This window comes from Netta rufina, assembly GCF_964035555.1.
Source record: "Netta rufina genome assembly, chromosome: 20".
NCBI classification, from domain to species: domain Eukaryota; kingdom Metazoa; phylum Chordata; class Aves; order Anseriformes; family Anatidae; genus Netta; species Netta rufina.
Window position 1 is genome coordinate 3,014,580 of NC_140144.1, and position 21,658 is coordinate 3,036,237.

Here is a 21,658-nt window from a genome sequence, read left to right on the forward strand (position 1 = left end):
AGGGGGAGGCTGGAGGCCTGGTTCGAGAAAGGGCTCTAAGTGCATGCTTAGCTTTCTAAACTGGTGGTGTGAAGGTCAGTTTGAGCTTAGCGGGAATTAAACACATGCTGATTCAGTCTTGTAAATTCATCCTTCCAAATGGAAATATTTGCATGCACAAAGAACAATCTATAAGGGAGGGTGGAAAGAAATGAACTCTGTTCTAGTCTGAATCGCGTTCAGGCTTTGAATGCTCAGTGATCAAAGGCAGTAATTCTGCCCCAGGATGTCATTTGAATGTCCCCTTGTTCGGGGGAGCTTTTCTTCTGTGACAATTCTTTCTGCCTCTGACAGAGACATTGCCCGGGGTTACGAGAGGATCCCGATTCCCTGCGTCAATTCAGTGGACAGTGAGCCTTGTCCTAGCAACTACAAATACGTCTCGCAGAACTGTGTCACATCCCCAATGGACATCGATAGAAACATCACTCATTTACAGGTGAGGGGCTGTGTGGATCCCTGTGTTTTTTCCTGTCCTGGTGTGTGCATTTAGAGACATTGCAGTGCGCTGTGCCACAGCACAGGTTTTGCATTCAGGATGGGAATATCTCGTCCTACCACTGTCATCAAATTCTAGCTAAGGCTGTAGTCCCGAATTCCAGCTCTTGCTCTAGGGGACAGGATTCTGCTTTTTGTCCTTTCCTAGACTCTAAGCTCTGCGTTCGGCTGTGCTCTGCAGCATCAGCCATCTGGTGCTGCCTGATGCAGCTCCCCTTCATCCATTGCCTCTGTTCTGGCTCTGGAGAGGCAGTGAGCTGCTGGGAGCCCTTCCTCATGCTGTCTTCTAGTGACTGCAGCACCCAGGCCAAGGCCTTTAATTGTGATACTGGATGTCCTCAAAAGGCTGGCTTGTGAAGCAGAGGAGGGGAAGCATTGAGAGGGGGTGACCCCTCTCCAGGTGCAGCTCATGGACGGTTGAAGGGAGCTTCCCCAGGCCAAGCCCCGCTGTGCAGCAGCTGGTGGTGGGACCACGCTGGCTGGGGGAGTGCTGGGGAAGCAGCCAGCTGCAGTGCCCATGTGGGAAGAGGCAAGCAGCAGGGGAGGACCGAGAAATATCGTGTCATCTCCCAGCTGTGGGCCCTTCTCAGAGCTTTCCTTGTCCTCAAGTATGGAGTACAGCTCATAGGGTGCAGAGGAAGGTTAGTAACATGGCTCATTATGGGATCTTCTGCAAGCTGGAGTCCTTTGACGTTCATTGTACTTAGAAATAAGGAACTGAGTAAACATTCCACTGAAGTGATGAGTCCGGTTATCTTTCTGGCTAAAGATCTACAGCAAGGGCCTCTTTTGGAAATGCTTGAGAGGCACTGCAGCACCAGTCAGGAGGTGAAGCCTTGTGGTTTCCTCTCTGGCCCAGCTACAGAAGTTGCTCTTTCATTTCCACGAGAGGCTTGGAGTTGACCCCTGTTGCTTCTCTTTCAGTATTGTGTATGTATAGACGACTGCTCCTCCAGTAACTGCATGTGTGGCCAACTCAGTATGCGCTGCTGGTATGATAAGGTGAGGACACAGAACTTCACATGTGGTTAGATGAGTGTTGGCTAGCTGAATTGGGCAAAATTCAGAATTTCTGATAGTACCTAAAAACAGTTTCTTGCACAGCTCCTCTAATTTTTACTTTAAAATGCCTAAAGTTGCAGTCTCAGCTTTGAGGCATATGTGATAATAACAAAATGTGTACTCAGGGAAGCTTTTCCGTTGTTATTTGTTTGTGTTGCTGTCATGCCAGCTGAGCCATTAATTATACCCGTGTGATAGAGAGCATTGAGAAATCCATGCGTGAAATCAGCTTCCATCTTAGACCAACATAGAAAATGCTGTAATATGTAAAGAGGGGGAGGGTGGTAGAGGGATTTTGCCTGCCTTTATTTATCGTGATCCTTCTGGATGAGAGCAACGTAAATATGTTTTAACTTCAGCATTGCCAGAAGCTTGGTTTGTTTTGGGTAAGTATGCTTGAATCCTCCAGGGAGGTGTTGAGGTTAATATTTGGACAGGTTCTGCTAAGATCAGAAGTTCTGCGAATCTCTGCAAGTTTCTCCCAGGGGGAATATTGGCATCTTTCTTTGCTTTGTAGCCATTTTATTTACACATTAATAGGTGATTACGTCTTTAAAGCCATAAAAGCTAAATTTGTTAAATATGATGAACTGCCTCTATCGCTTTCTTAATCCTATGTGGTTGGTAGGTAATTGAATTGTAGCTTTTTTGGGAGAGTTATTTGGGAAGATAATGTGGTTTAGAACTTGGGTGTACTGGCCTTATAATCTGGAAGTTTAGGCTTTATTCCAGAGATAGACAAAGCATCTGCTTCTCCCCTCCAGCCCCCTCCAAAGTGATGATAATGATGATGCACACCATTTTTTGCACAGCACTGTAAAATAGTTTTTTGTTGGTGGTGCATAGGGTGATGCCAGGCAGCAAAAATGTAGGTGGTTTCTTGCTGTTCGCCAGCTGTTTGTGATAGTGGCTTGTGCGCCACTCTCAGGGAGGAGGAAAGCCTCTGCAGAAGTTGAGGTATTTTGGGGGAGGTTGGGGCATACCTCCGTGTTGGGGTTGTCTGGCCCTTTTTGTACTTGGGGAAATTCTTCTCTGGGCCTGCCTCTGGTTTGGAGGGGTGACAGAAACAAAACTAACCCAGTCTTCAATGCATCTCTTCTTCAGGACGGCCGACTCCTGCCTGAGTTCAACATGGCCGAGCCGCCGCTGATCTTTGAGTGTAACCACGCGTGCTCGTGCTGGCGGACCTGTAGGAACCGGGTGGTGCAGAACGGGCTCAGGTGAGGAGGATCCACAAGCAGCTGTCAGGGCAAAAACACCCCCAAACCACAGAGCCCCCCCAGCCTCAGCTCTGCCTGCGAACCCACAAAAGCCAGGGCTGCCAGGGATGAAACAGAGGTGGGGCAGGTGCCGCCACGCGGTGGTGGGAGGCAGAGTGGGTTCCTCCACACTGCCGGTGGGAATGAAGCAGCAATGGGCTGATTTGTGCCCTGCCTCTGCCCTGTCATGTGGGAACGGAGCTGTTCTTTTATCAGCCTGACCATAAAACATACAAATTGCTTGTGCATGAGCAGCCTGGATGTATCTTCTCAGGTAGAGAGCTCTGAAAAAAATTACAGCAACAGAAAACGCAAAGCCTGCATTTAGAAGAACTTGTAAGCTAGCCATTTACATTACAGATGCAGGCCAGTATGCACAAACTTGGCTGCTTAAAGTTTCCCAGTTATTGGCCTGACTCCCCATGAACTGGATATTTGAATACCTGTTGGCTTCAGTGCTGCAGATTAGGCTGTTATGGCTTTGGTGCCAGACTAAATATTAAAATGTTTTGCATTGCACCTCTACTTTGGAGATGCTCGTCTGCACTAAATGTATCGGGACAAACTTCTAAGGAATCCCATTGGAAAAAGACTTCTGCATTTTTTAATGGTACTGATAACACTTTCTGTGGGCTTCGCATTTCCAAGGACATTTTGCAACATTAAAAATAAGCAAGGAAAAGGCTGGATGCGTTTCCACAGAACTTTACCCCTCTGTGGTTTTCCCTGCCAAACTCCAGAGCTCCAGTGTCTACGTGGGGGTTTCCTTAGGAGCTATACAGCCAGGTCTGATGCTGCTGCTTCCTTGCATGCTCAAGCGTTTATCTGAAAGACAGGAAGGGTTGGAAACACAACCAGGAGCCTGGGAGCGTGGCTCTGTTGGGAAGCTGTGGTGAGGTCAGGTGCTTGGCGGAGCTGTGCTCGAGGTCCCCGTGGAGCAAATGGGGAAAGCTCCTGTTTGGTCTGCAGTGTGACACGTGCGTGCTCCCCTTCCATTTTCAGTGTTTCCTTGTCCGTTTTGCTCCAAGTGAACTCTGCAAGGCAGGATGTATGCTCCCGTCTGGCAGGCTGACCCAGCTCAGTGAAGCCATGGTCCCACTGCTGCTGGCATTGGCCCCAGTAGCAGATCCCAAACCTGAGCTCAGCTCTGTTGTACCATGATGAACGAGGCAACACAGAGGGGATCTTCCTCAAGCCTGCAATGCGGCGCTATGGCCAGTTTCATGAGGGCAGTTGTTCTTTTGACGTCCTGTTTCGCTCCTGGTTAAGGCTCCAGGAGCTGTGAACAAATACAAGAAAATGATCGGCCCTGGAGAGGAAGCGTGGTTTGAGCTGACGGTGCAAAGAGGGGATGGGTGGGGGGAAGAGGAGAGAAATACTGGAAAAAGCAACAGGGTGAAGTTAAGGTGAGCATCGAATTTCTCTTTATTCCGATAACAGCATTGCTGAGAGTGGGGTTTGGTTCCCTCGGGGGGAGAGAGAGCGTTCCCTAGCCCTGGAGATTGTTCATCCTGCACTTAACTCAAGTTCTGGCTGAGCAGGAGGCAGAATGACTTACAGCATTGTTTCTCTGCCTATAAGCTCCATCAGTAAAATTCCATAGAGCAGCTATTACACCAAGAAGTTTCAGGTTGCAGCGTTTCTTCCTTGTCTTTCATCCAGGGAGTTGGATATGATGGAGCAGCTAAATGCACTGGCCTCAGCAGAGGGCAAAGGGATCAGAGCACTTAGCTCAGGGTGTTCTTAATTCACTGTAAGCTCCCTGCCTCCCCCTGCAGCACCCCTCCCTTCAGAACCTTAAGTCCCTTTCCAGCTTCCCTGCCTTCCCCCAGGTGCCAAGTGTGTGCGTGAAAGGGAAAGAAATTCAGGTGGTGGGATTCTGGGATCCAGTGTGTGAATCCTCAGCGGTGTAACCACACAGAGCATCCAGTCCCATGCCCTCCTCCACAATCCTGAACGCATCCAGGCACCAGGCGTGTGCACCACCAGCTACAGTTGGGCAGGGAGAGGGGGTGGTGGGCACCCGTTCCTGGTCCCCAGGCAGTGCCCCCCCCAGTGTCTGTCCTCTGGCTTGGAGCAGCACCGGGAGCGGAGCACACACGTAATGGCACCAGCGTGAGAACTGGGGGATTGAACAGCAAAACCATCGTTGAGTTGCTGCTGATAAAAGGTTGCATTTTTTTTGTTCTTCCCTCTGCAAAAAAAAAAAAAAAATCTGTTGCCTTTCTGCTCAGTGCTGCCATTGATATGGTTTTGTTTCTTCTCCAGGACTCGGTTGCAGCTCTACCGGACACAAAAAATGGGCTGGGGTGTGCGAACGATGCAAGACATTCCACTGGGAACCTTTGTGTGCGAGTAAGTTATTCGCTCAGCTTTCATTAGCTCACGCAAACGCATCACTTCCCAAGGGCTGGCATGGCTTGCACTCGCTCCTCTTCTGAGGAGAGGTTTTCATGCAAATCAAATTGGCACAGAGCAGAATTGCTCGCCCTCACTACGAGGCTTCCTGATCCCATTTCCTGCTCTGTTTGTCCTTTTCCTTGCAGCATGAAGCTTTCTGCACCCCTCTACATCTTGCTGGGATCTGTGGTGAGCTTGTAGCCATGGGCTGTTATCCCTGTGACACATGAGTAATGGGGGAAAAACAGATCTGGGTTGTGCTGCAAGTGCATCGCATGGTCGCTGTGTAAACGGGACGTTTGAGGTTGTGGGAATTTGGAACAAGTTGTAAATCGGATCACTTTCTGATTCAGTACTGACTTCCCAAGAGGTTTCCCAGGGTCACAGCTCTGGCTTTAGTCTGATTCAGCAGAACAGTAAAGTACTTGGCGTTAAGTATAAGTTTAGGCCCTGATTCAATAAAAGTACTTGGGAACAAAAAAGTTGAGATTTATGTCAAGTGAAAAAACTGCTGCTGAACCCCACAGTTTTTAGACTCTAAAGTGATACATGTACTTTATTAAATATTTGGAAAGTGTTTTTTTCATTATGGTACCAGTGAGCTAAGATTTTCTAAATAAGACTGGACTCTTGACCTTCATGAAAATGCGTGCTAGGGTTTTTTACAGCTAGTTATTGATGCTATATAGGATCGGGCAGGGGATTGGTGAAGATTATTGCAGAATTTAAACAAATAAAGGAAAAGAAAAATCTGCAGTAAATCAGCAAAGTGTTTCATCCAGGCACACTCCAGGCATCCAGGAGCTGCCAAGTGCTGAAATTTTATTTTTTGAGAGTTTTTTTTTTCCTTTTTTTTTTTTTCTTTTTTTTTTCTCCAGAGTTTCTTAAAACTCTGCTGTTTGTGGGGGAGTCTTTCAAGTCTGTCCTCAGGTGGGGCTTCCTGTTGAGTACCAAAGGTCTCTGTTTTGGTTAAGCACTCAGAGATGATCCAGAGCCTGCGAGCAAATTTCTAAAGAATAAAGGCGCTGACTTTACCAAATCCTGCTGGAATGTTAATGCACGAGAGAAATAAGCAGTGGTAAACAGGCAGCCCGGGGAGATGGGGCAGCTCTGTGCAGAGGTGTAATTGTAATTAACACAGACAGGTGCAATGGAGAGCGCGTCAGAGCTGGTGGGGTTCAGATACCACAGTGGCACTTAACTTTTCCTCCACACTTGCCAGGAGCTGCTGGGGCTGTTTCAGTGGCAGGCACTATCTTCTTCGTTATCTAAACGAGCTGCATACTAAACAGCTGAACTAATTCACGTCGTGCCCATGCAAGTTCCTCCTTGTCCCCGTCACTCTGTCTCTCACACATTATTTGCACAACTCACCAGCTCCGGTCTATTCCATTGCCCTTCCTCAAACCAGCTGCCCTGATCTCCTCTCTAATTCTGCACGTGCAGCCCTTCAGACTTTGTTCCTTCTTTTCCTCAGCTCTGGCCAAGAAGCCCCAGTGCCTGTGGTGCTCGGGGGCTGTTTGCACACAGCAGCTCCCTGGATGAGCTCCGTGGAAGAGCATTTTGCATTTTGCATTTTGCATTTTGCATCGGCTGCCTGGAGCAGCGCCCTGACTGGGTGGTCAATTTGTGCTGGGCTTATTCCTCTGCTTTGGAAGGTTGCTAATTGTATTGGCATGAGAATGACTTTTATTCCATGTTTTTTCACGTATGCCCACACGGGGAGCATGGAATGGTTCTCCCAATGGCTTTATTTTGCAAAACTCTTCCAGGCTCTGGTGCTGTGCAGACTCTTTCTGTGTGTAAATGCCTTTCTTACACACATACTAGTTTGCAGCCTGCTCTGTGCTTTCAGCTTTTCTGTGTGACCGCTCAAAACATGATTTCCCTTCCTGTTTCTGCTTGCAGACTCTGGCAGCACGCAGCACTCGCTTCTGCAGGAAGCACTCAGCAGCGTTTGCAAGCAGCTGGGAGCAAGGCTCCGCCATGGGCAGCCAGCCCCTGCGCAGTCACCTCGGGGTGGCTGCTGGGGAGCAGCTGCTGCAGCCCCTGCTGCTGGTGCCCTCGGGACCTTCAGTGAGGTCCTGAGCAGCAGCCTGGCGAGGGAGATGCGGCAGAGCCGCCCTGTGCCTGCCCTGCCAGGTTCCAGGGCAGAGGGGTTGTGCCCTGGGCTCTTCCATGCCTCTGAGCTGGGGAAGTCCACCACGTGCTCCACGCAGATTCCTCCCGAACCCCAGAATTTGCTGCTCCTCAGAACCTGCTGCTGCTAGTACAGTTGCTGTGGGTTGTTTTGAAGCTGCTCTGTTCAGGCTTCTTTGTTCAGTGTAACTGCTCACGCTGGTGGGTTGAGGTCTTCCCTTGGAGAGGCTTGGAATTAGCGGGATGCAGAAACCAGAGGTTTTTCCAAGGTTCGTGTTTTCCTTCTGGTGTGTGTCCATTAAGTGGTTTCCAAATACTTAATTCCTGTACAAAACGTGATGCTCTAATAAGATGTTACCTGAATCGAGCCAGGTATGGCAGCCACACCTTCAGCCAGAGGTGCCCCAGGCGCCCCGTCCCATCTCCCACACCCCTGGAAACGCCGCAGCTTGGTGTTGCTCTTGAGTTTTGCACGGTGTGCTCTGATCTTGTGGCGAGGAGTGGCAGCATGCAGCTCTGGGATGTAGTTTAACATGCTGATGGCAAGTAACATCTTTGTTTAGACCAGGGAAATTAGGGAACAGTCTGTATTGGTGAGCAGTCCTGCAAAGGAGAGGAGTTACAGGAATGGTCTGTAAAGGAACACGGAAACAGCAATTTTTAATTCGATTGGTTTTCATTTTGTTTCACTGAATCGTAAACCTGAAGTGGCTGTCACTGAGCACAGTTCCTCTCCGTGCAGCATTATTCAGCTGTTTCGTAGCTGCTGCTGGCTACTGTGCCACGCTACAGCAATTTCTCTCCTTCCCTGGCCATAATCTTCCTATTGCTTCAGGTCACCGGTGAGTGTGTGGTTTCCAGTAATGCTGCAGCCTTGCGGGAGCGCTTAATAAATAACAAGATGCAGCGGGGGCGAACAACAGGAGCACACACGGCCGCAGCAGCCTCCTGGTCTGGCAGAGCAGCTTTGCCAGGCTGCTCAGATTTGGGAACAGCAGCCAAAGGCTCCCTTGTCACCGAGCGCGTGGGTCCGCCCCGGGTTAATGTTTTGTGGCTCTCCCCTTCCCGAGCCCAGGAGTTAAATGCTGCCTCGAGCCACAGGGGGAAGTGGATACGGTTGGTTAACGTTTCTAAAATGCCTTGAAAGCTGCGGAGGAAAGCTGTTAAGAGCGCTGATCATGGAAGTGTCTGTTGATGCTACGAAGAATATTTGTTTTGGGAGTCCTTAGCTTATAACTCCTTGGTGTTGTGCTAAAGGCTGGGAAGGCTTTGGTACCAGAATCTACTGTGCTGTTGATTTCTTGTATTCCTTCCTCTGGCTCAATTTCTCTCCCCTGGGGTCTCTTGTTTCGATTGCAAGCTGCTCAGGACAGAAAGTGTCATAGGTTGGGAGACAGATGAGCGAACACAGGGGCAGCAGGGGCTGCTGTAACTCGGGATTTTGCATCAAAACCAGCATCTGGCCAGAGCGTGGAAGGTGGCATGGGTGTTTAGTCCTTCTCAGGAAGCCAGGCCAAGGAGCATATGTTTTGTGATGCTTGGAGGGCCTGACTGAAATCTACCTTGTGCCTGTTTTTACAACATGTGGTTGTTACTGAGATCATAGCTCTGGTTTATGCTAGTCTGAGAAGGATGAGAAAGAAGCCTACATCCTTCCAGGGGTTCTGCCAGGTTAGATTAGACCTAAGACTCTTAAAACAAGACTTTCACAGGTATGGAGCATATGTAATCAGCCAAAATACCCTGGAAAATGAAGAACAGAAACAAACCTTTGACGCTGGGATGTAAACAACACAAACATTACAGTATTGTACAGAGAGCCAGGACGTGTGTCCGACAGTGAACAGAAAGAGAGTTGGATTAATGTATTGATCTTGGCCAACGAAGGAGATTGCAAAACGAAACATAGTCCTTGGGAAAGTAAATTTAGTTGGAAACAAAACTCCATTTTTATTATTAAAAGTGTTGCCCTGAAAAGACTGAGCTTGGAGCCAGATTTTAGCTGCTTTAAGTTGTTAAAGCTCCTTTTGCCTGAGTGGATCTGAAATGACCCTAGGGCTATGGGTTGTGATCAGTGCTGGGCTCATCCCTTCCTCCTTCCCCTCTTACCCGCAAGGGCTGGTGAAACCAAGCTTATGGTTGCACGAGCGTCTTATTCCTGCCTTGCTGTTTGCCTGCAGGTATGTTGGTGAGCTGATATCCGATTCCGAGGCAGACGTCCGTGAAGAGGACTCCTACCTCTTCGACCTTGATAACAAGGTACTGTATCTGAAGGGGCCGAGTGAGGCAAGCCCAAGGTCTTGCTCCTCCAAAAGAGCAGAGGATTACTTGGATTACTTGTCTCTGTCTTGATGTACAGCATGATCTGAAAGCCTGCAAAGAAGAGGGCTGCTTCCTCCCTGGGTTTTGTTCAGAATATAAGGCGTAAGGCTTTAGGGTTCATTAAAATGGTAACAGAGCCCAGCAGTTCCAGGCCACCGTGTTATGTGCTGCCCGCAGGGCTTGTTAATGCAAGGTGCTCCCCTGTGAAAACTGCAGACATCCCGAGTTCAGCCGTACGGCTGTCAGTATGCAGGTGTGTGCACAGGAGTGTGCAGGCTTGCAGCAGGGCTGATTGGCAGCTCTGTAAGCTCCTCATAAAAAGATGTTGATGCATGAGCTGGAGGGCTGAGAAAGGTGCCATTCACTTACAAAGGGATCCGTCAGTACCCTTGGCAGGGACTTGAGGCTTGTTGTGCTGCCGGTTGTCCTGCACTGCTCTGCAGAGGGCTCATAGCAGAAATCTTGTTCTGAAAAGTGAGATCTAAAGCTTTTAAGCAAGGCTGTCACTCCAGACTTCCCTTGGGAAAGGAGAGGAGGAGAAAGGTAAGCTGGCGACTCAGGAGAGTGGAGTGGCTCCCAAGGAAAGTTGTAAAACAGCCTTTGTCTCGTGTCTGTTGTCACCTAGTGACAAAGAAGTTTGGCTTTATTATTATTCTTAAAAAGTGACGGACATTCAACAGTTGAAAAAAAGGTAAGTGTGAATCTTGTAGTCTGTCTGAAAACATAGGGGTCAAATTGTAATTAAAAAATCAAAGAGCAGTGGGGACTTAACGCTGATTCATGTGTTTATGAGCACGAGACTGCCTGGGCCTTGCCTGGCCTTGTGGTTAGCCCCTGGCTGGCAGCCTCGAGGGAGAACTTCTGGATTTTACCTTTGTAAAGCAAGGAGGGAGACTTACGTACAGGAGCAAGCACGTGGTCTTTTTTCAGAGACCACATCTTCAGAGTGGAGCGTCTGTGTTACAGGCACTGCTCGTGAGGGATCGTCAAAGAACCCCGAGGCAGAGCAGGGAGGGCAGGGCAGAGCCCGGCAGGTCCCATTGCCTCTGGAGCACTGGGAAACGCTAGGAGGGCAGCCTCGGGTCCCATTGTGCCCTGGAGGAGTGGCCTGGGTGGAGCATGAGCTGAAATGGAAGAGCAGGATGGGGACATCATTTCTGATGTCCTTGTTCTTGAGTTGTCGCTTGTGCGAGGTGAATCACTCAGTGTGCCAGGCCCTGCAGTCACATCCCGTCCTGTGTCTGACAGAGGGCAAGCATTGAACAGCCAAACCTTGCTGCCATTTCGGGGCTTCCAGGGTGGAAGAAACAGCACAGTAGGTGCTCCCTTTTTCTCTGTACTAGAGACCTGGAGGAGACACGCTATTTCTGGGAAAGATGAGGCTGAATTTTAGCTGCTGTGGTTGGTTTCTGTTGGGGTTAAGCCACCCCTTCCCACGGGCAGGCCCACCTTCTGCAGTCCCGTGCATGCGCTGGGCCCTGCTGCACGCCGCCTGGGAGAGGCTGCGGTCAGAGCTGAGCTGCAGGTGAGAAGGGCTTTCCTGGGGCTTTGCCCTTCTGAGAAACCCCAGAGCCTTCCCATTCACCGTGTCCTGAATTGCCTTTTGGCACAACTGCTGACCCCACTCCTCCGGGGGGATCGCTGCCCTGAGGTGCCCCAGGTGCCTCACCTGGCCGCTGGGCGAGCCAGCAAAAAGCCACGTGTGGAGCCCTGCCCAACTGAGAACCTTTTGTATCACTGCTGACAATCACCGAAAGCCATTTGAAATCAAAACGCCCTTTAAGCACTGAGGATCTTGTAAGAGTTGAACACAGGCTTCTGCACGGCCCTACAGTCTGCCTGCCCTGTTGACAAGGAGCCTCACCCCCCGAGCAGGTCATGATTCTGCTTTTCCTCTCTGCCTGCCACCATGCGACTCCGACACTCGTGTAACTTATAGCAAGGCGGGACACGGTTTGCTCTGGGACTTTTCCCCTCAGCAGTGCTGCAGTGCTGCCTGCACTGCTCAGGGCAGCTGGCTCCGTTCTCAAGCAACACATCTCGACTCGTGTGGTGGAGAGCTCGGATCTTTCCAGACAGTCACTCAGGGTAGCAGTAGGTGGTGATGTCCTGGCCAAAGGGAGGTGGCGTTTCAGTGGGTGAAAGCAGTGCTGAGAATCATTTGTGACTGCAGTCAGAGCTTGGAGCACTCCGTGTGGGGTGGGACCATGTGGGCGATGCCTCTCCAGGCACTGGGACATCTTCCCTGGGCTCCTGCACCAGTCGGGCGGTATGATCTGACCCAGCTCATCCATTAAAGATTGCAAGGTGCTTGCCCAAAAGGGAGTTTGAGCACTGCTAATGGATCCTTTTGCTTTTGGCCTCTTTGCAACTGAAATTAGCTCCTGTAATTAAAGTATCTGCTTTGCACAGTCATTCTCTGCTGGAATAAAAAAGCCCTGAGGGGGGTTCTTTTATTTTCATGGAAAACAAAATATTACTGCTGTCTGGGCTCTATGGAAAGGGGATTTGTGTTCTCACTTTCACTTTTATCTGCAAAAAACTATTTTCTCTAGGCTCTGGCTTTGTGTTTCCCTGCTGTCACGTTCAATTAGGGGGCAGAACAGATGCCTGTTCCCCTGTCCAGTGGCTTTTACCCATAAGGTGTTTGTCTGCACACAGCATAAACCCCACTGCACCAAACTGGGGCTTCAGCAGAGCAGCTCTGTGCAGAGCCAACGTGCCAGCCAGTGTCAGGAGCGTTTTTAAAAGGTCTTTGGGCTTGTTGGGGCACAGTGCTGTGCTCAAAACTATTTTCAGGGTACTGTTGAATGTAAAAGTATGCATTTAGTCCTTTTGAGCCTTCCTTGATCGTTCTTCTTGAAGCTCTCCAGAGTATTTAGTGGACAGACCAGTACTTTGGCCGTTGGTTAAGCAAGTAGCAGGCATAATAAAACCCACCCTCATCTAACAGAATGTGCAACCTTTCTCCCTCCAGGATGGAGAGGTGTACTGCATAGATGCCCGTTTCTACGGCAATATCAGCCGCTTCATAAACCACCTCTGCGAGCCAAACCTCATCCCGGTGCGGGTCTTCATGTCGCATCAGGACCTCCGCTTTCCCAGGATCGCCTTCTTCAGCACGAGGCACATAGAAGCCGGAGAAGAAATTGGGTAGGTACCGCCCGGGGGTGGCTGCCCGAGGGACAGAGCTGCCCAAAGAGCCACAGCTCAGCCCAGGGGCTGGAGCACGTTGCACGTGGCTCATAGTACTGGTACTAGTAGGGCTCGTAGTGCTGGTACTGGTCATGCGTGTTGGTCTGAAGGAGGCAGGGAGGGGGTCCTCTCATGGACATCTCCGTTGCCTGCTGCAGTGTGTCCCTGGTGTCCCACCTACGTGAATTTTGGAGCAGTGCACAGACGAGCAGCGAGTGTAACTCCTCCCAGCGGGAGGTCACTGGGGTTGGTGCCTTTAGGAGGCAGGAACGCAGCCGTCCCTGGGCTGGTCCTTCACTGCCTCTGTCCTGGCAGGATGGGAAGGATGCTGCCCTGGTGCCAAGCACTGGGACTGTGCCAAGGAATATGTAGCGGCCCAAAGTGCTGGTCTTGTGAAGCTGCTGCTCCATGTGTGTGCCCTGGAGTCCTAGGAGCTGTGCTGAGGTAGCAGTGTTCCCTTTTTGCAGTGTTTCCCCCAGGGACAGACCCCACAGCCTGCCTGTCCCCGTCTTGTTCACCATTCTGGTCTTTGCTGTGGGAGTTTCTCCGTGTTTTTGGCTAGGACGCATAGTGCTCAGCTCTGCTCAGGAAACAGGCCCTGGGTGGCTTTATCCAGCAGTGGGACTGAAACAGAAAACAGAACTCTGTGGATTTGGCCCAGGGTAGTCTCTAGGTGTGATGGGGAGGTTCTGCACAGAGCTAGGCACCTGAATTTTTCTCTCTCAAACCCCCTCCTCTGCAGAGGGCCAAAAGCTCTGCTGCTCCCGTGTTTGCTAGCCCAGCCGTGTCCCCAGGGTCCCTGAGGTCCTGCAGCACAGTGTCCCCTGACACTGAATTGCCCCAGGTGCTGCCAACCCCAGCTTCTGGTGCAGATGCACAACCCCTTTTGCTCCCGATCGTTCCTTCATTGCATATTGCAGTGACCCCGTTTTCTGTCTCTCTCTTGCAGCTTCGACTACGGCGACAGGTTCTGGGACATCAAAGGCAAGTTCTTCAGCTGTCAGTGCGGTTCACCCAAGTGCAAACACTCGAGCTCAGCGCTGGCCCAGCGGCAGGCGAGCACCTCGTCCCAGGACACGCAGGAAAACGGGCTCCCCGACACCAGCTCTGCCACAGCAGCCGGCCCCTTTTGAGGCTCCGCTCCCCAGAGACTGACTTGTTTTAACCCTATAGATTCACATACTGTCTGAATTTCCATTTAAAGAGAGAAAACCCGCTCAAGGAAAACCAAGGGTTCGTGACACTTAGGGCTGTGCCACCGACTGTTACTTGAGGAATAAGTGAAAGCAAATTCCACCTCCGTGGCGTTGTTCTCCCCTCCCCGGTCCTGGAAAGCTGCTGGTTTTTACAGTGCGTGCCGAGGGGTGGCTGTTGCGTTTTTTTTCCATGCAAGCTGTCCCGGCCTCCGTCTCTTAATGTGCAAAGTGTTGTCAGAGCCAAGGGAGAGCTGCCCGTCCTCCGAATATTGTTAATTGAATGGATCGCTCATGCCAAGTCATCTCCAGTTCACTTGTAATAAACTTTGAGTACTTGATGGGACTTTCTTTCTAAAAGCCGGGGGGAGTGGGGAGAGGGAGGGAGGTGCTGGCGGCCGCTTGTCTTGGCACAGCCCCACGGCAGGGTCTGCTGCTTGTTTTCGTTGGTTAGTTTGGGGTTTATTTTTGGTTTTTAAACAAACCACCTCAAATTTCTCCCGCATCTCGCAGGACGTTGCGGTGGGGCCTTTCCCTTGGAGCTAGAGGGCATTTCTAACCAATGCCTCCTTGTTACCAAATTCACTGGCTTTTTTTTTTTTTTTTCCTCTTCTGATGAGACGAAATCCACAGTACTTAACCCCCTTCAGTCCCCGTCTCTCCCGAGCCGACCAGGGACGTCCCTCAGGCCCTGCTCCCGTTCGGCTGTCTCCGTTAGAACCAGCTCCCGGCTGCGCCCTTGGCCGCGTTACAGTTTCAGTGTTCGCTTCGTCGGTGGAAGGATCTCCCTCTCCTGCCGCATTAACAGTTGTGGAGAGGAAAGGTTGAAGGGGATTGTACAAGACACTAACTTCTTAAGAAAACCAGTTTTCTTTTTTAAAGATAAAGCGGATGATATATATATTATAGAGAACCTCGACTCGCGTCTGCCGGCTGGGGCGAGCAGCAGACAGGACATGTCGCAGCGAGAAGATCCCGGATGCCACCAGCTCGTCCGTTCCCATCACTTTTCTCAACGCTGGGCACCTTCAATTAATTTTTAAGCCACATGCTATGAGGTTTCAATAAACTGATTTATTTTTTACCATTACTGAAACATTGGGGACTAGCATTAAAAAAGGAAAAAAAAAAAAACACAAAAAAAATACACAAAAAAAAACACAAAAAACCACAAAACAACAAAAAAGAAACCACAAAACAAAACGGTGCTGATTCTGGTGTGATTTTTGCTCACCACGTGAATATAAACTATCAATTGTATAAAAAGAACAAAGTGATTTTAGTATAAAATGCAGGAAAAAAACACAAAACTTTTTTTAAATTGTTAGTATTGTAGTGTGAATAAATTTGCCATCACCTTTTGTGTGGTGGCTGGGCAGGTCATTATCTTAATTTTTTTTTTTTTGCATATATCTTTAAATACTGTAATTAGTGCAGTAACAGTTTTTTTTTGTTCATCTCTTCTAGAACATTCATAATGCCGTCATGTTTATTATTATTATTTTTTTCTGTTAATGTTTTTGACAGTTTTAAAGGAGCAGCCTTTTGGCTCTGATCATTTTCTTGTTCTGTTTTCAATGAAATCAATAAAAAAAAAAAAAAAAAAGTGCTTTAAAATGAGTTTGGCCTCTTTTTGCCCGCAGCGCTGCCAGCACGTGGGGGCTTGTCCTGGAGCCTGGGGCTGGGGGTCCTGAGCCCTCGGCTTTGGGCTGCTTTTCCCATCCTTGGGCCTGAAAGGAAAAGAAGAAAATGAGCGAAAAAGAAAAAAGATAGTAAAAAAGTAAGCCTGGCTGCCTGGGTGGGTTTGTTGGCTGGTTTGTTTTTAAATTTTGTGTTATCTTGAAACCCTAAACTTGTGAAGTCCCAAGCTGCTGGGGATCCTGGGCTCTCGCTGGGGGTGTGCAGTGCCGCTCCCACCTCCTGCCCTGCCCAAGGTAGAGGAGCCCCCATGGCACCGTCAGCTCAGGTGGGGGCCAGCATGCGCCCGCCTTCGCTTTGGGGTAAGTTTGGGGACTTTCCTCTTTATTCACAACCCCTTTGGCCGTTTCCTGGAGCTGGGAGGAATCCCAAGGCTTTGTGCAGCCTCTCGGGGCTGTTTTTGGAGGATTTGGCCTCCCTGCGGTGCCACCAGGTGCCCCGTGGTCCATGGGAGGCTGCCCCTGAGCCCAGCGGCAGCTCGCCAGGTGCCTTAGCACAGCCACCGCGCTCTGCCTCCCCAAATTTGTGGCTTCAAGAAGTACTGAGCCCTCCAAGCGATGGGCACTCAATGGCTCATAGAAACATCTGTCAAATATTGTTCCACAGGGGGACAGGGAGGAGCAGGGGGGTTCTCAGAAGGAGCCGTTGTCACCCCAAAGCCTCAACATCCCCTCGTCCTCCCAGCTGGAGCTGGGCAGAGTGGCTGCTGCCAAACCTGCTCCAGGCGTTGAAATGCAAAGCCCCGTGGGTGGAGAGGCCACAGGGCCCCTGTCCCCATCCCTGTCCCCATCTGCTGACTGCTTTGGGAAAGTCGCAGCTTGCAAAGTTGCTGCTTCTGGGGCTGCTTTAGATGGGAGATGGAGCAATGCTGCACCCCAGGCCGAGGTGGGGTGGTGCTGTGCCCATTTCTCACCTTCCAAATGTTGCCCCCTGCCCCAGGACGTGGCTTTGCCAAGCACCGTGTCCAAGCAGCGAGCAGGGATGTTTGGGGCTGTTGGGTTAGGATGCACCATGAGGGTTTCTTGCAGCGTTTCCCTCGCACCCAGGTCCCATGGAAAAGCCCTTCCAGTGGTGTGGACCAGGAGAGGGAGCTCCCACAGCGCTTTTCCCTGCATTGCACCAAGACTTTGGGGATGCCTCCAGTGGCTCTGACCTCCCTCAGCTCCATCCCAACGCTCCTGCTTTGCCGTTATCCCCATTTCTCCGTGTGGATTTGCTTGGTTGTGGAAAAGGTAAAATCCCTAAATCATTGAAGTCTGGAGGCTGGAGGGTGGTTGGTCAATAAAATGCATCGTCCGTGGGCTTTGCTGGACAAGAAATCCCAGGTTTGCAGGTTTGGACTTCCAGGGCTGCTGCAGGAACTGGCCGCAGCTCCCAGGGGAGCCGCGCAGGACCCCGCAGACACCGATGTGCCCAACGTGGAGCCTGTTTAATTGTGGGCCAACACTAATTACAGTAACACGTTCTGATATTGTATAATTAAACATAATGAAAATAATTGGCTTTAACTGAAGGTGAGAGGTGGAAAAACCCTGGAGAAATCCAGCCTCTGAGCGTTACGTCCCCAAATCTGTGATCTTCCTGGGGAAGGGCGTGGGGAATGCCGGTGTTCGGGGGCTCTGCCTGCCCTGAAGCCTGGGCAAGGCTCCACATTTGATGCCCGTCAGGGCAGCACTGGCCGGGATTTTAGTAGGAATTTTTCCTGTTTTTGTCACACCGATGGGGCCTGAGTCGGCGATGCCTGTGGGCAGGGGGATGTGGAAGGGCAGCTGGATCCTCGCCTGATTTATTGGGAGGGTTCCTGCAGCAATTCCAAATTTTGATTTTGCACCTCTGCCAAAAACAGGCATTTGTTTACAAAACCAAAAAATGGCTCTTTTGGTTTAACCACACTGTTTGGGATTAAAAGGCTGAAATACATCAGCTTTGCGAAACGTGCTCCCAGGCGGAACGGGGCTGTGTGGGGCTGAGCCTGTTGGTGGGTGCTTCATTTGGAGGGATGCAACTATTTTAATGTTAATACCGTGCCTTGCAGCCTGCAGCTAAGCTTTGGAGTTAATCAATGGCTCCTTACGAACCACTGGTACAAAGCCTTCGCTGTGCACGCCCTGGGCTGCCTGAGGAAGTGTCTGCAGCTCTGGTTTTGCTTCTGTTTAAGAGCAAGATCTCTTTTCAGGCAGTGAGAGTATCTGATCCAGGCTTTGCTCTCAAGCTGCCGTGTGCAGCATTGCTTGTGGCGTTTGCTGGCACCAGAGGATTTCTTTTCCTTTTCCACCACCAATGCTCCCCTTGGTTCCACTTAACATGCAAAGAGAACTCCAATGATTCATTTGCTGTTTCCTGGGGATTGTGGCACCTGGTGTGCGGTGCTTTGGGGCATCCCCAGGGTCGTGCAGCTGCCCTGGGGCCTGGTGCTGGATGTGGGCCCTGAGCTGAGGTGGGAAGGGGGATGTGGGACCTGCTGATGGTGACGTGGAGAGGTTGTGTGTCCCACAGCATCCCGCAGCATCCTGCATTGTCCATGCAGCCAAGAGGAGGGGAATGGGGCAGGAAGCTCCATCTCACTGAGCTGCTGGGTTTGCCACTCTCCATCCCTGTGTGGGGCATCTCTGGGGGCCCCCATGCAGGATCAGGACCCTCCGGCCACCCAGCTGGGACCTCAGCACAGTGCTGGCTCTGGGGATGGGCTGCAAACCCAAGCAGCCAGCTTCATGGAGAGCTCAGGGAGCTCAGGGTGCTGCAAACCCTTTAGCCACCTAATTATTACACCTGGGTCAACTTAACGAGCCCACGGGGCTGATGGAGCGGAGCCACCCAGGCTGCGAGCTGCTGCTTTTGGTCCAGCCCCAGCGAGACACCTGCCATGTGCAGCTGGGCTGGCCCGATGGACCCAGGGGCTGTAACATCACTGCAGGGTCCTGGGGCTGGGCTTTCTCCTTGTGGCAGGCTCCCTGTGCCAGCAGCGCTGACCGCCCACCCCCAAGCAACCTGAGCGAGGGCGATGGTTGCCCTGGAGCAGGTGGGAGTTATCGACATCAGTGTGAGTTGTCATCCCACGCCTCACTCCTGAGCCTCTGCCAGGGCTGGAAGGGATATTAGTTTATCTACTGATAGCACAGAATATTCCCTTGGCTGCCGAGCAAGCTCCCTTATCGCCCCGCTCATTTCCTATCCAGCACGAGGGCTGCGATGAGGAGCTGTGGTCCCTGGCCTGGCCCCAGAGGATGGGGGAGGCCTCGGGAGCCTTGTGTGAGGCTCAGGCTGAAGGACTGCAAACGTGCGGGGCAGTGGGGGCAGTGGGACAGCCCTCCCTCCCCCAGGTGACCGCACTGAGGGACCGGCTGCCCAGAAGGACACTTTGCTGGATGCTGCCTCGTGCCCACCCGTGTCCTGCAAGAGCTGTGCGCCGTCTGTTCCTACCCCTCAAGGGCAGCCCAACAGCCCCTAGCAGCAGGGAAATGCCCCCCACGCTCAGAGAGTTGGCATTTCTAATGCAAAACTGCCCCCCAGCCCCTCTTGTATGGGTGGGGAGGTGGAAGGGAGGAAACCCAGGCAGCAAGTGGGTCCCAGCTGTGTTGCACCCTCACCAGTATGAGCTCAGCACCAGCAAAGCTGCCCAACCATGGGGGGCTGTTATGAAACTCTTACCACCCTGGGGCCTGCAGGTCCCTGAGGGGAAGGCCCTGGCCTTGACCCTTGCCCCCTCCCAGGGATTCCTGGGTCTGGGGTATTCACGCCCTAAGGCTGCTACCCCTGTTATCGAGCCCCATGTTTGGCTGGGACAAAATTCATCCTTAGAGCAAACCTCCCCAGCTGACCTGCTAGGAGCAGGGCATCAACAAAGGAAGCCAAGGTTTGTTTAAATACTTGGAGCTCTGCTATCTAACAAGAATGACAAGAGATTACATTACGACAAGGGCCGGCTATTTTAAGAGGGAGCCATTTGCCAACTTTCCTGCAGAACTCTTTAATGCTGCTGCAGGAATAGAAAGCGTTGGACACATATGGATCCTACACACCCAGTTAACCACCAACGATGGGTTTGCAAGAGAAATGAAATGCCTCTGAGCCCAGGCAGAGGAGGGTGCGTTTGGGCTGATTTTAAGGAGGAGGGTGGTGAGAGGGACTGGAACTGGGGCAAGGAGCTGTGGGGACTCCAAGAAGGGGGAGAAGCCCCACCTCCATTTAGCTTTTGGGATGTTTCTCCCATAGCATTACCAGCTGGCCCTCTTTAGATGCAAATTAATTCTCATCCCACCCTGCTGCCACCCTCCTGGGGATGCTTTTAAATAGAGGTGCTGGGGAGCTGCTTCTTGTTGTGTGGTGGTGGCTGGTCCAGGCTGGGCTTTGCTCTGGGAGTGTGGGGTCTGTGGGAAGCCCTACGGCTGAACTAGAGGTAAGATGAGGATGTGTAGTGCTGATAAGGTGAAAAATATGCAGATTTGAGGCTAGGAGTCATTTTTGCTCATGGGTTGCCTGCTGCATCATGTGCATCCCTTGGGAGCACTGGTAGGTGGGTGGCTGGAGCCCACCAGGCTGGGGATGGAAAGCACCCGATTATGGGCTGCCTCCCTGTCCTGCGGAGGAGCCTCCTTCTGTATCCTCTGAGCAAGGCTGATTTAAAGGGTGATGTATCTGTCTGTTGTCTGTAATGATTTTTATTTTTTTTTAAACAATAAATAAATAAGAAATCAGCAATCTTTGCCTGAAAAAGGCAAAGCAATAAGCGAGAAATCACTGAGGTTTTTTTCTTCCTTTTATTTTTATAAGATATAGCAGAAATGAAATAATTGTGATGGCTAAACAATAAACGCCTTCTGTGTGGCTGACTTTTATTAGATAAGTCCTACATCAGTGGGACTTCATATTTTAGGGTGGACAGAAGATATTCCACCTGAGCAACAGCAATTAGTGCACTTGGCTTTGTTGCTGTGCTTTGTAAATATAATTCGGAGCAGCAGCTAAGCAGATAAGCTTTACCCAGACATAATAAGATGAACATCCTTCTCTTCTGCCTCTGCCGGGATGAGAATTTCTCTCTAGTTGTGCATCTGCTGGGGGAAAATAGCTGGAATAAATTGCTGAGAAACTTGTGAGCAGCAAGCATGGACTGCAACATTAGCAAAATTGCTGTGTAAATGAGTTTAAAAAAAATACTTGGGAGGGTGTTCTCATTTATACATCGAGCATCCCTTTGAGACAGACTTGGACAGGGAGAGGCCTGGGGAGCTGTGTGGCTGCAGGGGCAGAGGGTGATGTCCTTGCCTCAGCCCCCCCAATAAAAGGGGGCTGGGGGGTCCTTTGCCATCACAAGGCCCTGCTGCTGGGTTTGGGTTCATAAAAGCCAAGGCTTTGGGGCCAAACTCCTGGAGAGGTTGGGATTGAAAGAGGAAGTTTGGTGACATTGGGGTCTAAGAGGACCAAGTGTGATTTTTTTTTTGTTTTGTTTTTAAAACTAGCCTTGAAAGCATACCCCAATTGTTTGGGTTGGAATACATATGTATATATTTTTCTTCACCTCTCAAAGTATTATTGCAAACTTCATCAGCTTCTCACAGAGAAGGGAACACCAAATTCTCTGAACTTCCCATCCTTGTCTCTCAGTGTAGCATGCCCACAGGTAGTTGTGGTGCTGATCCCCTGGGCAGGGTGTGCTCTGGGTCCCATGGGGGGGCTGCTGCATCCCCACCTCCGTGGTTCCCTGTGGGCTGGGCTGCTGCCCTGGGCACCTTGGGGGGCTCCAGAGGGCTGCCCTGGCGGGACCCCCAGTATCGGCACCTGCCCTTACAGGTGAGCAGCCTTCCCACCTGCTATGACCTCTGCTTCAGGGCTGCTCTAGGTGCTTCTCCTATG

At 50.9% G+C, this 21,658-nt stretch overlaps 1 protein-coding gene across 6 annotated transcripts in view; it reads left to right on the forward strand.

The window, feature by feature from the left end:
* EHMT1 (euchromatic histone lysine methyltransferase 1) overlaps positions 1-15,417 on the forward strand; it is a 114,128-nt gene extending 98,711 nt beyond the window's left edge. For all 6 annotated transcript variants that reach the window (XM_084299053.1, XM_084299051.1, XM_084299054.1 and 3 more), the window contains 7 exons: positions 334-478; positions 1,462-1,539; positions 2,704-2,819; positions 5,127-5,213; positions 9,578-9,656; positions 12,697-12,872; positions 13,864-15,417. In XM_084299053.1, the coding sequence (XP_084155179.1) occupies positions 334-478; positions 1,462-1,539; positions 2,704-2,819; positions 5,127-5,213; positions 9,578-9,656; positions 12,697-12,872; positions 13,864-14,047 (865 nt within the window). In that variant the 3' untranslated portion in view covers positions 14,048-15,417. The remainder of the gene's footprint in view (positions 1-333; positions 479-1,461; positions 1,540-2,703; positions 2,820-5,126; positions 5,214-9,577; positions 9,657-12,696; positions 12,873-13,863) is intronic.
* Positions 15,418-21,658: the final 6,241 nt, after the last annotated feature.